The sequence below is a fragment of the Mustelus asterias genome, chromosome 7 (genome assembly GCF_964213995.1).
Source record: "Mustelus asterias chromosome 7, sMusAst1.hap1.1, whole genome shotgun sequence".
In the NCBI taxonomy this organism is placed as follows: domain Eukaryota; kingdom Metazoa; phylum Chordata; class Chondrichthyes; order Carcharhiniformes; family Triakidae; genus Mustelus; species Mustelus asterias.
In genome coordinates, this window is record NC_135807.1 from 95666618 (window position 1) to 95683511 (window position 16894).

Sequence of the window (16894 nt, forward strand, 5' to 3'; positions counted from 1 at the left end):
TATTTCCATTATTTGTCATCTGCTACATTAGTCTGACACTGGACATTATGCAGAGGCTGACTTTGTTGATGTTGACGAGGTCCAAAACTTGAAAAATAGTCCATTCCCCAGCACAAAAGCAAAGAATTGGCCATGGGCTGAAAGCCAGACTGTGGCTCCTCAATATGATTACAATTTGTTGAAAAACAATAATACCTGTGAAATATGTGTGCACATGCGAACAAGAAAAGAAACACATGTGCTTAGCAGAAAGGGTAAGGCGGCTTGCAATTCACTGCATCTCATTTAAAAAAAAACTTGGTCAGATCAACGATGGTGAAAAAGAGCCATAGAACCGCATAACTCAAGACACTACCTTAGTTACCTTTTATTACACAAACACAAGGCCAGTGGCCCACTTTCAATTGCCATTCATTGTAATGCAATCAGTTAGCACTTGTGATCAGCCAGAGTCAAATATAATATCAATAGTTGGTGTGAAATGTACATGGAGTAAATAGATATGATTGTGCAAGGCAGGAATGTATGACAAAGACTACATTAAACCTTTAAAGGGAAAAGTTGTTTTTGTAAAGGTAACAGATGTGTACAACAACCCAGTACAAGAGTTCAAAGTAATAGCCTTTGACCGAATTAACAGTGGTGGAACTTCAGGTTCTATTGATATTACCCAGAAAATATACCTTTCATTTTTATTAACAACCTGAAAACATACCATCTGCATTCCGGAACAAACTTTTATGAAACAATCTTGAGGTCCACAAAATTAGGAGCTAGATTGAGAGGAACACATTTACTTCTATTGAACATCTGTCGGACAAACATTCTTCTGATGAATGTTCAAATTCATCATCAGACTGGCCTTCTGGAGCTAAACACTTTCACACCATTCTGCATGGATGAACGAGCATATTTTGTCAGTAGAGTTCCAATCGTCTGCTTCTCTCCACATAAACCCCTGTTCAAATGAGAGATGAATCAAAGAGTTGGTAAGTTGATTGAAATGCAAGTGCAGTTATGTCAAATCATATTAGCTGAACTTTCAACACCAAAGTTAAAAGAACTCTAGTTATCCTTCCAGAGAGGGGAACAAATATAGCTCAAGAATTAAAATGTAGGGAAGTAAATTACAGCAAAATGTCCACCTTGACACCTATATTGTGAACAAGGAATAGCAACAGTCTATCAACTGAGAGGTTTTAAGTTTATTGATTAGCGTCACAAGTAGGCTTACATTAACACTGCAATGAAGTTACTGTGAAAATTCCCTAGTCGTCACACTCTGGCATCTAAGGGAGAATTTAGCATGGCCAATCCACCTAACCAGCACATCTTTTGCACTGTGGGAGAAAACCGGGGCACCTGGAAGAAACCCACGCAGACACAGGTAGAATGTGCAGACTCCACACAATGACCCAAGCTGGGAATCGAACCTACGTCCCTGGTGCCGTGAGACAACAGTGTTAACCACTGTGTCACCATGCTGCAAAATTTTCTGTGGTCTGTGGAATTGGCAATTTGAGTTTCACTGATGGAAGGTACGATTCATTAGTGGGAATTCTGTGCAGCAGTAGCCAGAGTGGTAGTCATTGCTAAATCAACCTGTCAGAGGTCAGGACTGGGTCATCATCATTAGCATTACTTGGTTTCAAACATAATCAAATTTTGATACAATGAAGCAATTATATTTGACTAGTGTAGAATGATTGGCAATTCATGTATCATTGATCCCCTTCCTTTTCACGAAAGTAAAACTAAGTGGGTCATTCATAAGAACATAAGAAATAGGAGCAGGAGTAGGCCATCTAGCCCCTCGAGCCTGCCCCGCCATTCAATAAGATCATGGCTGATCTGACGTGGATCAGTACCACTTACCCGCCTGATCCCCATAACCCTTAATTCCCTTACCGATCAGGAATCCATCCATCCGCGCTTTAAACATATTCAGCGAGGTAGCCTCCACCAACTCAGTGGGCAGAGAATTCCAGAGATTCACCACCCTCTGGGAGAAGAAGTTCCTCCTCAACTCTGTATTCACTCTTAATCGGTTTCATTTACTGCTAATCTTAATGCCGAAAGGGAAGTCTTGTGGGAATATGTGTTTTTGTGAAGAGGTTGCATGAACTGGTGCCTACATCAAACATCAACCTCTTTCCAAAGCTGCCACTGATGCTTGAAAGTATACAGAAACATATAATAGGAAATGGTTAACTACTGCACTCATTAAGTGAAAGTCTTCCTCCAGGAAGGTTTTGTAAAAGGATTTCTGTCTATCTGAGCAGACTCAGGAGTTGATTATTAGTTGCCAATTAGACTTTGATAAAGATGTGAAACTTTTGTGATTTTGTTAATATTCTCAGAGTTTTGCCAATCGGAATGAAAAGGACACTTGAAATATTGTAGCTCAAGTCAGAGGTTAAGCTACTGGTTTGCAGAACTTAAAATATGCCCCTCTCCAATAATTAAGAAGTGACAAACAAAGATGATGCCACCTTCAAAAACAGCACTTCTGACATGGGCTGCCTTTTTCCTTAACTGAGGTTTTCCTGCACTGTGGTTGACAGGGCACCCAACCGTATCTGACCCATCTCCCGCAGCTCTGCCCTCACCCCTTAGCCTCCCTGCCAGAATCAAAAACAGTCCTTCTTGTCTCCTCACTTTTCACCCCACCAGCCTCTGCATTCAAAGCATCATCCTCTGCCATTTCTGCCAACTCCAGTATGACGCCACCATGAAACACATCCTCCCCACCCCGTCAGTATTCCACAGGGACCACTCTGTCAATGACACCCAGTCCACTCCACCATTGTCCCAAAACCTTCATCCCCTCTCTGCAGCACCTTCCCATACAATTGAAAATTTGTGTAATGCCTGCTCCTGCTCACTGTCCAAGGGCCCAAGCACAACTTTCAGGTGGAGCACCATTTCAGTTGCACCTTCTTCAATTTGGTCCACTGAATTCGCTGCTCCCAATGCAGTCTCCTCTACACTAGAGAGACTCAACTGAGACTGGGTGACCATTTTGTAGAACACATTCACTCAGTCCACAAGCATGACCCCCACCTTCCTACTGCTTGCCATTTCAACTCAACATCCTACTCTCATACCCACATGTCCATCCTTGGCCTGCTGTAATGCTCCAGTGAAGCCCTAAGCAAACGGAAGAACAACACCGCATCTTTCGATTCGGCACATTACAGCCTTCTGAACTCATCACTGAGTTCAACAAGTTTAGGCCGTGAACTTTCTCCTCCATTTGACCCCATTCCCCCCCTGCCCCGAACCCCAACCCCCAGAGAGCCCAACCCCCACTTGTTTTATTGGTATTGCTTTCTGTTTCTCTCTCTCGCTCTCTCCACAGATGCTGCTGAGTTTATACAGCATTCCAGATACCTGAGGGCATAACCTAGACTGACACTCCAGTGAAGTACTGAGGGAGCTCTATACTGCCAAAGGAGCTGTCCCTCTGATGAAACATTAAACTAAGGCCCAGTCTGCCCTCAGGTGGAGGTAAGAGATCATATGCACCTGATTCTGTGATCATAGTTTCCTCCTTTAGATCCAGCTTTTCTTTATTATTTGTTCAATTACCACATACTTTCACCATCAACCTTTTTGTCATTTAATCTCCTCTCCTTCCCCCGACTCTCCAGTTGCTTAAAATCTGTTACATCTCTTAACTTTATCTGATGGGTCACCGGCCTAAAATGGTGGATGGGATCTTTTGTTCTTAAAATAGTTGCAGGCATCAGTCAGGGCCAAGATGTGTCAACGGGAGGAATCTTTCGCAAGGCGACCAATTAAGAAGCTGCCTCCATGTTCACTATCCAATTATGGATGGGGGGGTGGGTTTTCGAGGTGGGAGTGTGGGAAATCCTGGTCTGGAGGCTGGCAGCCCCCACCAGTGGGAGTGCTGCTGAGGGCCAGATTGATGGAGCAGCAGAGGGAGACAGCAGCCACCATTAGTGCTTGTGGAGAGGATGCATGGTTCCACCACACATGGTCATCAGAAACATCTATCGCCATGATTTCGTCCTTCGATGGGTACAGATAGCAGCTTTGCCATTTGCCGCTGGAGAACTCCTCTACAGTCTGAACATTAACAAGGCTCCAACCTCCCACCCTAATGGGAGCTGGCTAGCTCAGTTGGCCATCTAGCTGGAGTATGGTACAGAATAATGCCACTAGCCCAGGTTCACTCCCAGCTCTGAGATGGACTTGGGGCAGCCTCCTCATTCTGCCTCTCAGAGGGGAAGGTACTGGCAAGCCACCACTGACAAAAGTGCCAAGAAAGCGACTCAGATGAAGCATCAGCAGGTAATAAGCCAAGAACCTCCTTCGGGCAGAGGTCACATGGCAATGATGCTATCCAATGTCAGGCCGCCTCCTCTCACCTGCCCTAACATAGCAGGGAGCCCAAGCACAAGATTTCATGGCACCCTCTGGATGCTGCTTAATTTGCACTTATTGAATTGTAAATTGCCTACCCACTGCTGCCAGACAGATGTTCACTGCCACACTGACCTCGTCTCCAAATTCTAACCTTCCAGAAGAAGTCGTAGAAGAGTGATCAGCAGTGGGAAAGGGTCTCCAATCCCCATGTACAGCAGCCAATCAAAATGCTTCCCTCCTAAATATCCAGCTCGACAGAAACTATTTTCTGGATAAAGGCAGCGTCATCATCCTGCCACACAGGAATTGAAAAAAACTGAGCATAAGACAGCCACCCGTTCTTCTAGAATTGATTACTAGGCACTGCAAAAACCTCTTTGAAAGCTTTTAAAGGATTGCATTGCGCGAAGTTGCACAACATGGGAAAACAGAGCAAGAATCATAGTGATTATCCAACTGTTTCTTTAAATAGCTGACAGGATGTGAAATATGTGATACCACGAACAAACCCAAGTGATTAAAAAAAACCCTTAGATCAAAACCACAATGTCAATCAATATTCTTCTCATCCCAACACTTTTCACTTCCTCACTGGCCTCATTTTACCACAACTCTGCAAGCTCCCCCAGCCTCACATACTCTCCCCTTTTTGTTATTTCTAATTCTCTGTTTCTGATTCTCTGCATCTCTCCCCTACTAGTGTTGGCAGAGTCTTCCAATCCCATGTCCAGATTTCCCATTTAAATCTCTTTGCCTTTAAGTGTCTTAAAATTTATCTCTCAGACCAAGCCTTCAGTCACCGCTCAGCTTTCCCACAAAGGCTTGCCATTCATGTCTTCTCAGTGAAGCACCTGGGATATTTTTCAATGTTAAAGACAGCATATATAAATGCAAATTGTTGATAAGGTTCAGTGATTGCTTGTATTCAATTAATTTGTTACTGTGTATAAATTTATCAAGAAAACATCTGGGTAAGTGCCTGTTTCTGTAGCTAAAACGTTCAATTCTAGGCGGTTTTGTGACTCAGTGGGGAAAGCCCCTGCCTCTGAGACAAGCTCCCGGTTCAAGTCCCACTCCAGGACTTATTGGCCATTGAAGAAGCATCATGATGTGATTCAACAGGTTGATAATCAGTCTGCTAATCCTTCCAACACTTCCCCACTACTCCCCAGAGGAAACAATTGTGTGAAGATACACAACAAACATTCAATTCTACCTAGAATTTATCCAATAGAAAAAAAATTCAGCCAAATGTTTCTAACTCTTGGCCTGAGGAAGGCAGCATCCATTATATTTGTAATAACAACAAAACCATCAGCTACAAGTGATATCTCAGATCTCGTGCATTGTTGCTCACTTCCTTCGGCCTACTCAATCTCCCCTCAAGCACGCTTGACCAGTTTGGCACCTCATAGGCAGATAAGGCTGGTGTTGCTTCCTGGTCTGAAATGAGTGCTAGCAGGATGAGGGAGTGGGACTTTGAGCTGAAGTCACTGCTGGGCTGGAGAGATAAGACGAGAAGTGAGTCTTGGAGGGAGTGTTGGGAAATGAGCAGCAGATGGACCAAGTTCCTGTTCCATTGCACCTTACATCAGACCATTGAAGTGAAGGATTATATTCACTTTATTAAATTTTAAGCAATGTTCAAGAGCACTGAGCATAAAAGAGACTTGAAATTGGCAGCCTGAGATTCCCAAGGAAATGCCAGCAACCCAAGAAAGAAGCAGTGGAAATGAGACAAGATCTGGATCAATTGTAATCATTGGAAGAAAAGAAATTTGTGAACTTCCCGTCCTCACTGATTCAAGGAAGTCTCACCACTCATCGGATTATTACAATTGCTGTAACAGATAGGTTTGTTAGGTCTAATGTGCTTTTACTTCTTTTTATCTTTTGAAGATGCAGAATTCACCAAATCACAATAACCAGCACCAGACAATACAAACTCAGTTACAAAGGTACCCACTGGATATAGGGAGCAATATCTTCCTCAGTCCACTTTGCTCTGATGTTAAAGAGGCCGTTGAAACGATCCTGTGTGTTCTCCGACAGATCCTCGACATTCAGTTGAAAAATCACTTGAGGCCTTGAATTTCTATCAACAAGAGCTACACCCTGTACAGTAGAAAAATATAGAAAAACACACAATTTAAAAAAGGAAACTTGTAAGTAAAAAGGTTCAGTATCAAATGAATGGTAAATATGCAGTAACAGAGCAATTATAACTTTGGGGCAGAGTGGGGGGGAGAGAGAATAAAATCAGCCAAGGTTCCCACTCCTGATCACCATCTTTCCAGAAGTGATGTGGAAATGCCGGTGTTGGAATGGGGTGGACAAGATGAGAGGTAACATGACACCAGGTTATAGTCCAACAGGTTTATTTGAGGTCACAAGCTTTCGAGTGCTGCTCCTTCATCAAGTGAAGTCACCTGACTTCTCATCTTTTCTGGAAGTGGATGAACTCAATTGTGATATCACTCCAGCCTGAATATGCTGCAAACACAGCCCCCCACACACCGGACCACCTTTCCTTTTGTTGTTAAAGTTGCTATTTGTTGTTGCAATCTCCCACAGCTCTAACACATTCTCCCTCTCTTCTGTTGAAGAGTCAACTCGAAACGTTAACTGTGCTTTCTCTCCTAATAGATGCTGCTGGACCTGCTGAGATTTTCCGGCATTTTTGTTGTTGTTGAATATCCTGCTAATGGAAATGGAGAATGATGAGCAAGTTTCTACACAGTATGCTGTCCCACAGCACTGTATTCCCAAGTGGAGTTAATGACTTCAATAGAAGGGTGGAGGGACAATTAGCACAAAATAGGGTGAAAAAACCCTCTTTATTAGTTCTCTATTTTTGATGTAAAAGTTGTTTCAAGAGTGCTCCAAATTCCTGACTTTTACCGAAATCTTGCTGTGCCTTGAACTATTTACAGTAAAAGGTTTCACAACACCAGGTTAAAGTCCAACAGGTTTATTTGGTATCAGGAGCTTTCGAAGCGCTGCTCCTTCATCAGGTAAGTGGAGGGGTGAGTTCACAAACATGGCATATATAGACAGAGACACAATTGCAAGATAATGGTTGGAATGCGAGTCTTTACAGGAAGAGTTAAACTTGATGTCTGTGTCGATATGCGCGATCTTCTTGCAGTCTTTACAGGTACAGACAATGCGAGTGAAGAGAGGGACAATCACAGGTTAAAGAGGTGTGAATTGTCTCAAGCCAGGACAGTTAGTGAGATTTTGCGAGCCCAGGCAAGTCGTGGGGGTTACAGATAGTGTGACATGAACCCAGGATCTCGGTTGAGGCCGTCCTCATGCGTGCGGAACTTAGCTATCAGTTTCTGCTCAGCGATTCTGCGCTATCATATATATGCCGTGTTTGTGAACACTCACCTCCACTCAGCTGATGAAGGAGCAGCGCTCTGAAAGTTCGTGATTTCAAATAAACCTGTTGGACTTTAACATGGTGTTGTGAGACGTTTTACTGTGCCCACCCCAGTCCAACGCCGGCATCTCCACATCTTTGAACTATTTATGCACGGGTGTAAAAGAAACAGAGCTTCAGAGATAGCGATATAATGCATGGTCTGTTTTCAATTTAACATTGACAAAAGAATTAATTAGAAAACAATAATTTATGGAGCACATGTAGCTGTTGCTAACCAATAGATGTTCACATTTATTCACAGGATTCAAGCTAAAACAGGAACAGGTGGCAGTATGCAAGTTTTGCTGTACCCACAGTCATTGTTAAGATGTCTGGGAAGCGAGCTGGTAATCGCTTGCTGATAGTTTAAACAATAAACACATTCTGACTTTGTCTGATTCCTTTCTACTCTGTCTGGAAGCTGCACATATCCACAGGCGCACTCTTCAAATTAATGCTTCCAAACAGCGAAGGGATAAATTAGCAGTTCATTGACTGCTGAATGTGTCATAAACAGCCCTGCCCTCTGAGTGACAGTGAAATGAAGATATGGGTGAAAGGAGGTTGAAGTGGGGGCGGGTGTGGAGAGAGACGTTACTGTAACTACAGCAAAACATCTGGATCCAGAAATTCATGGACACTTGAGTGATGCTAAAATGTCAAGAAGTAGTGATATCTGTTATTTTCAGAATCAGTCGGAAGTCTCACAACACCAGGTTAAAGTCCAACAGGTTTATTTGGTAGCAAAATCCACTAGCTTTCGGAGCGCTGCTCCTTCGTCAGGTAAGTGGGAGTTCTGTTCACAAACAGGGCATATAAAGACATAAACTCAATTTACAAAATAATGGTTGGAATGTGAATCTTGACAGGTAATCAAGTCTTAAAGGTACAGACAATGTGAGTGGAGAGAGCGTTAAGCACAGGTCAAAGAGGTGTGTATTGTCTCCAGACAGGACAGTTAGTGAGATTTTGCAAGCCCAGGCAAGTCATGGGGGTTACAGATAATGTGACATGAACCCAAGATCCCGGTTGAGGCTGTCCCCATGTGTGCGGAACTTGGCTATCAGTCTCTGCTCAGCGACTCTGCATTGTCGTGTGTCGTGAAGGCCGCTTTGGAGAACGGATTTTGCTAGCAAATAAACCTGTTGGACTTTAACCTGGTGTTGTGACTTCTTACTGTGGTTACCCCAGTCCAACGCCGGCATCTCCACATCATTTTCAGAATCACCATAGACAGTGAATTGATTTTAAAAAAATAATCACTATTTTATTCAGGGTGGACCTGGTATTTTTAGTCACTGTACCAGCTCTAAAGATTTACTGGCTGACGTACCACACAATGTGATGATAGATGAATGATGCAATTACCAGGCTCTACGCATCAGTTTCTGGAGTATTCCTGTATGAATCATACTCTGTACTTGTGCTTTGATTAGTGATGATGTGAAGATGCCGGTGTTGGACTTGGGTAGGCACAGTAAGAAGTCTCACAACACCAGGTTAAAGTCCAACAGGTTTATTTGGCAGCACTAGCTTTCGGAGTCTCAGGCTCCTTCATCAGGTGAGTGAGGACTTGTGTTCACAAACAGGCATATACAGACACAAACTCAATTTACAAGATAATGGTTGGAATGCGAGTCTTTACAGGTAATCAAGTCTTAAAGGTACAGACAATGCGAGTGGAGAGAGGGTTAAGCACAGGTTAAAGAGATGTGTATTGTCTCCAGACAGGACAGTTAGTGAGATTTTGCAAGCCCAGGCAAGTTGTGGGGGTTACAGATAGTGTGACATGAACCCAAGATCCCGGTTGAGGCCGTCCTCATGTGTGCGGAACTTGGCTATCAGTTTCTGCTCAGCGATTCTGCATTGTCATGACACACAACAACCTGGGCTTGCAAAATCTCACTAACTGTCCTGGCTGGAGACAATACACATCTCTTTAACCTGTGCTTAACCCTCTCTCCACTCACATTGTCTGTACCTTTAAGATTTGATTACCTGTAAAGACTGGCATTCCAACCATTATCTTGTAAATTGAGTTTGTGTCTCTATATGACCTGTTTGTGAACACAACTCCCACTCACCTCATGAAGGAGCCTGAGACTTCGAAAGCTAGTGCTGCCAAATAAACCTGTTGGACTTTAACCTGGTGTTGTGAGACTTCTTACTTTGATTAGTGTACAGAGACACACACAGAGGTCTAGGAAAAATATGGGAGGGGGTGGGGTAGACAAAGATGAAAGGCTCATTTCTGACAGGAGGAACAGGGTTCAGATAACCGAGACTGCACATATGCAGTGTTGTGTGGCTTGTATTAGCTATGGTGGGAGACGGGAACCAAAATGAAAGCAGCAGTGTGGCACTGTGAAATACATCGGAACAAAGGCTCCGAATTCCAATTGGAAGACCGCAGAAGGCAATAATAGCAGCTTAGGTTAGGGTTAAAGTATAGGCCAGAGTGGTGCACGGCGAGACTGACAAAAAGTAGGTGATTTGTTTTGTCTTTCGGGAATCTGATTGTGATTTTTGTTAACTAAATCCTTACTCCCATTCCCTTCTGGCTTACAAAACATAGAACAATCAGGGTGATTACCAACTGCCAATGAGTTTGAGGAAATGACAAATTCACAGACCAAAATTAGGCTATTTAAAAAAGGCAGAATTTTATTTTAAATATTAGCTGTTGTCTGATATTGATGTGGGTCTGGTCATTAGAGGAAGGTAAGAAGTCTCACAACACCAGGTTAAAGTCCAACAGGTTTATTTGGTAGCAAATACCATAAGCTTACCATAAGCATGGTAGCATAAATACCATATGCTACCAAATAAACCTGTTGGACTTTAACCTGGTGTTGTGAGACCTCTTACCGTGTTCACCCCAGTCCAACGCGGCATCTCCACATCATTAGAGGAAGCACAGAGCAGGTGTTAGTCATAGCCTCAGAGAAAGCAACTCCGGATGAGATATTCACTCCCTGACCGTCTAGCATAATCACCGATTTGCACAAGCAATATCATTGGAGTGAATTGTTTTCTCATCCTATACCAGGATGTAGGCGAATAACATCCCGAGGTAGGGTGCTGAGGGAGCAAAATATCTTAAAAAGGATAATAAATAAGAGAAGAGGTTGGTTTGCTCAGTATTGGTACAGAGCAGCAAAGAAACAGTCACAAAACAGAAAGCAAAAACTAGCATGCTAACTATTCAAGGAAATTATACCTTGAGTTGGTCCAGCCTTGTTGTCATGCCCTCAGGTACACTCTGCTGCCACACCTCCTCAAACTCAGACAGATTGAATTTTACAGCTTTCCTCAGCAGCATTAATGCATTGGATTTACAGACTTCATCCTCATTTAGTGCATAAAAAACTTCGCCTGCTGAAAACAGAGGATAGCACTTGGGTAAGTTATTAACATATATTTCAACAAAGTCCACAACCACATACAGAACAAACAGGTTCATGATCGTGGCTATGCACAGGATGTTTTGGTGTAATTGGCAGGACAATATATGAACCAAAACAAATCCAATATTCATAGAAACTCGGAGTAAGATTAGATCCTTTGAGACTGCTCCGCCATTCAATATGATCATGGCTGACCCTCTATCTCAATGCCATATTCCTGCTTTCTCCCCATGTCCCTTGATGCCATTAAAATCTAAAACTTTATCTATCTCTTTCTTGAATACATTCAGTGACTTGGCATTCACAAACGTCTGTGGTATAGAATTCCACAGGTTCACTACTCTTTGGGTGAAGAAAGTTTTCCTCATCTCAGTTCCAAATGGTCTATCTTGTATCCTGAGACTATGCCCCCTGGTTCTAGATTCCTCAAACCTGTTGGACTTTAACCTGGTGTTGATAAAACTCTTACTGTGTCTAGATTCCTCAACCAGGGAAAACATCCTCTCTGCATCTAGTCTGTTAGCCCTGTTAGGATTTTATACGTTTCAGTCAGATCTCTTCTCATCCTTCTAAATTCCAGTTAATACAGGCCCTGTTGAAAAAATCTCTCCTCATAGCATTGTTCCGTTAATCCTGGTATCAGCCGAGTGAACTTTCACTGCACTTCCTCTATGGCAAGTATATCCTTCCTTAGATAGGGAAACCAAAACTGCAGGTGTGGTATCACCAAGGCCCTGTATAACTGCAGTAAGTCATCCCTACTTCTGAACTCAAATCTTCTTGCTTGGCTGCACCTACCTCTCCACTGTTATTGACTGGTGTACAAGGACACCCAGTTCTCTTTGTACATCCACACTTCCCAATATATCACCATTTAAATAATACATTTCCTTTCAGTTTTTCACACCCAAGTGTATAACTTAACATTTAGCCATGTTTTACTGCATCTGCCATCTGTTTGACCACTCACTCAATTTGTCTAAATCACCTTGACGCCTCCTTGCATCCTCCTCATAACTCACAATTCTGTCCAGTTTTGTGTAGTCAGCAAACTTGGAAATGTTACATTTTGTTCCTTCATCTTGGTCATCTACATATACCATGAACTGCTAGGGTCCAAGAACTGATCCCTATGGTACCCCACAAATCACTGCTTGCCACTTGGAAAAAGATTCATTTATTCCCACTCTCTATTTCCTGTCTGGCAACCAATTCTCGATACATGCCTTACGCCCTTATCCCATGTGCTTTAATGTTGCCTACCAACCGCTTATGGGAGATCTTATCAAAAGCCTTCTAAAAGTCCAAATACACATCTACTGGTTCTCCCTTATCTATTCTAGTAGTTACATACTCAAAAAATTCCAGTAGATTTGTTAAGCATGAGTTGCCTTTCATTAACCCATGTTGGCTTTGTCCGGTCCTGTTAATGCTTTCCAATGTTCTACTCTATCGCATATTTTACAATAGACACTTGCAACTTCCCCTGTACTGATGTCAGGCTAACTGGTCTGCAATTCCCCCTTTTTTTCTCTCCCTCTCTTTTTAAATAATGGTGTTATATTTGCTATCCTCCAATCTGTAGGAACTGCCCCAGAAGTTTGGAAGATGATCACTAAATGCATCCAATTCTTCCAGGGCCACTTCCTTTACTCTAGGATGTAGATTATGAGGCCCTGCTAATTTGTCAGCCTTTAACCACATTAATTTCTCCAGCACCATTTTCTTACAAAAACTGATTTCCTTCAATTCCACCCTGTCACTAGAACCTTGGTTCTTTAACATTTCTGAAAGTTTTTTGTGCCCCCCTTTGTGATGATCAAAGTCTATGATATGAAAAATGTTCAACCTCAAACCTCGTAACTGGTGCAGACCAAGGGCACAGATGGGAACCTAGACTCTCAAAGAAACCAAGAAAGGAGGGGAGGGCCACTTTGGTCCTTGCTTGTCCTTCCATAGAAATATGCAATTCTCATCATAGCACTCAGTTGATTTCAGAATGACTCCAGGGTTCTTAAATAATTTTTCTCTTGCCCAAAAATAATTCCTTCAGTTGCTTTGGCCCACATATTGCATCACAGCCTGTTTATTCTCCATGAAATGATCGCCTCCCTTTAGCCACAAAAGGAAACAGACTGCAATAATATCAAACAAAATTTGATTAACAAAATGCCCAGCACACTCCTTCAATGGGTAAACTGTATGTGTGGACAATGATACAGAGCAGGGAAAGTTCCTCTGCTGACTGTTGTCAACCTGGATAGCAGTAAGCAGCTCTAGTTTCTCAAAATGCATATGTGAGGATAGAACTGGACTGGGTGCTGCTTCTGAAGTTTGCTGAAACTTTGGGCTCGATTCTACCATCGTGTTGTGCCCGTTTTCGGGCATGAAAACTTGGTAAAGCTGGGCGTGAGGCGAGTAGCACGATCCGCGCCTGCCTCCACACTGGTTCCCCCTTTACCAAGGCCCAAAAATGGCCACGATCAGGACCGCGCCTGGAAGGGGTGCAATGACCATTTAAATGCATTTGCACTCTGCCTGAGATCAATAGAGAGGAAGGGGGTCCGCTGCCACTCTGCCTGAGATCAGTGGGGGAGAAGGGGGGTCCGCTGCCACTATGACGGAGATCAGTGGGGGGGGAGGGGGGGTCATAGACCATAGATACCCTACAGTACAGAAAGAGGCCATTCGGCCCATCGAGTCTGCACCGACCACAATCCCACCCAGGCCCTACCCCCCTATCCCTATATATTTTACCCGCTAATCCTTCTAATCTATGCATCCCAGGACACTAAGGGGCAATTTTCTTTTAGCATGGCCAATCAACCTAACCCGCACATCTTTGGACAGTGGGAGGAAACCGGAGCACTCTGCCTGAGATCAGTGGGGGGGGGGGGGGGGGGTCCGCTGCCACTCTGCCTGAGATCAGTGGAGGGAAAGGGGGGGCCTGCTGACACTCTGCTTGAGATCGAAGGGGGGGGGGAAAGGGACCCATGATCGGTCTGGAGGGGGTGGGGGGATAAGGCAGTCAGTAATGTTGTGGGGGCGGGCAATGTCTGTGGGGGGGGCCAAGGGGAGGCATTATCCGGCCCGGGAGTGATGTGGCAAGGGAGCAGCATTCTATCATTTGTTTTCTGCACACGCGCAGTTGGAGGCACCAATCGGAGCTGCAGGGTTTTGGGCATGTTAAGCCCCGCCCACAGGCTTGTGCAGCACGATTTGGACTCTCTGATATTTTTTCAGGCAGGGTGCGTATGGGGGCGCCTCGGAACGGATCTAAAAGTCAGATCTGAAACACTGCCGGTTTCAAGTCCGCCCAGCACTTAGAATCAAAATGATAAAATAGGGCCCTTTGCATCAAACAATATGGGACTGAAAACTTGTATTTACTATCTCAAGAGCAAACTCTATCTCAGATGACTGCGAAGAGACAAAAATATCTGGCTGGGATTGCATGAATGAATGCCCACTTTAGGGTCTCATCCCACTGCCACTGAATTTAACTTGTGGCAGGAGAGGCCTATGCTAATCACCCAATTGGTCAAGTTTCCCCATAGTCCACAGGTGGGGGTGGGAGTGGGATTAAGTGTCCCTTTGATGTTCCTCCCCCACCCCACTCAAGCACTGAGTGTAGTTCTGCAATGGCCTATGCTCCTAGGACAGGAGAGGCCAGCAACTGATGCAGGACTTGCAATCCCTGAGGAGTGGAGATCCCAGCTCCACTCTAATGAATAGCTTATTAGCTGTCATGGCAGTTGTTCTTCTGCTGCAGGGCTCCTCCTGACTTTTTAAATTGTGAGGTGGGTTAGGCAGTCTATCCCATCAATTTAGTTAACTGATGGTTCTAAGGAACTACATTTTAGACAACAAATAAATCTTTGCTGTGGAAGGGAAATTTCCAAACGAGTAATCCTGTTTGGAATTGAAGGAGTTGAGGGCTCACCTAACAACCAGGGCCATTTTGTATGGTTTATCACCCGTAGCAATGATTTTACCCTTCACAAAAGACCATGGTTAAAAGCAATGTCACTTGACAAAAGTAGGGTCATTTATTCCCCCCCCCTCCCCCCCCCCCCCCCCCCCCCCCCCTCACAGGGTTTCCCCCCATCCTCAGTCTTTTTGTCATTCTTCCAATTCTTACTCTTCCGGGTGAGATCCTGCCGTTGGCCAGCAGGAGGTTCTTCTGGTCACTCCTGTCAATGGAATTTCCCATTGATTCAACCACCACTGGAAAACCCATGGCAAGGGTTTGCCGTCAGCGGGACCGCAAGATCCCACTGGCAAGAATGGCCAGAAAATTCCGAGCTTGGTTTTTTCTTCTGCCTCTACAATCTGTTGGCATGTTGTTAAAACCCAGACTAGTTCACTAATATCCATTGGGGAAGGAAATTTGCAATCCTTGCAACCCAGTCTGACCCATCCCACACTAATGTGGTTGACTCTTAAACTCCCTCTGAATTGTCCTGGCAAACTACACCTTTTAATCAAAATGCGAGAAAGAAAAATACCAATAAAAATTGAACACGTTACTCAGCTGCAACTTAGGCATCAAATAATAACACAACAAAGGCATCATCTTCACAGTTAACCCGGCAAAGTCCTTTTCTTGACATCTAGGGACTGGTGTCCGAGTTGGGAGAGTTGTCTCACAGACTAATCAAACAACAGCTCCACATAGTCATACACAGAATCACAAATATCAATCAACATGTCAGATTTCTCCATTAATATGCCTGAGAATGACGGATCTAAGTTTAAGTTTATTTATTAGTGTCACAAGTAGGCTTTCATTAACACTGCAATGAAGTTACTGTGAAAATCCCCAAGTCACCACACTCCGGTGCCGACACTGAAGGAAAATTTAGCATGGCCAATGCACTTGATCCAGAGGTGATTTCACAGTGAGGAGGGAGTGGTTCTGTTACTCCTCAATCTGGACCTTGGATCCCATGAATTATCACGGTTCCAGGTAAAGCTTGGGCAAGGAAACCTCCTGCTGATTACCACGTATCACCACCCCATAGCTGATGACTTACTGCTGCTCCATGCCAAATAACACTTCCAGGAAGCACTAAAGAGAACAAGGACACAGAATGTACTCTAAGCAACTTACTTCAATGACCATCACCATAAGTGGCTCGGTAGCATCACTATGAACCAAGCTCGGAGTGTAGTTGTCAGACTGAGCTTGGGGCAGGTGGTAAGAACACCAACCAGGAGAACCTACCTGACCTCGTGCTCATCCACCTTCCTGTCACAAATGTGTCCACCCATGACAGCAATTGAGTCACCACCACACAGTCATTATGGAGGCCAAGTTGTGTCCTCACACCCATGACACCTCTATCATGTTGTGTGACACTATCTTCATGCGAAATGGGATGGATTAACACATCTGGCTGCTCGAAACTGAGCATTTATGAGGCTCTGTGAGCCTTTGGCTGTTCCAGACATTTAAAACCATCAACAATCGGTAACCTTATGGCCTAGTGGTGAGTCCCTATGACATAAAAAGAAATCCAAAACAAGGTGGGCAGGAAAGAGTTAAGCTTGACAAGAGCAGCTCAGCCATACGGTCTGAAGACTTTGCAGTTAGAGTGAGAAACCTTACATTTACAGAGTGAGTGGGAGCTCGTCGGGGGGCATACCACCACAGGTAACCCAGCGC

At 44.0% G+C, this 16894-nt stretch overlaps 1 protein-coding gene across 2 annotated transcripts in view; it reads right to left on the reverse strand.

The window, feature by feature from the left end:
* Positions 1–344: 344 nt before the first annotated feature.
* Positions 345–16894, reverse strand: part of dscc1 (DNA replication and sister chromatid cohesion 1) — a 41763-nt gene continuing 25213 nt past the window's right edge. Inside the window, exons 7-9 of one of the 2 annotated variants that reach the window (XM_078216513.1) lie at positions 11040–11194; positions 6359–6507; positions 345–958 (exon numbers count right to left, since the gene is read on the reverse strand). In XM_078216513.1, coding sequence (XP_078072639.1) covers positions 853–958; positions 6359–6507; positions 11040–11194 — 410 coding nt within the window. In that variant the 3' untranslated portion in view covers positions 345–852. Of the gene's footprint in view, positions 959–6358; positions 6508–11039; positions 11198–16894 lie in introns of both variants that reach the window. The other variant, XM_078216512.1, reaches the window with a different exon arrangement.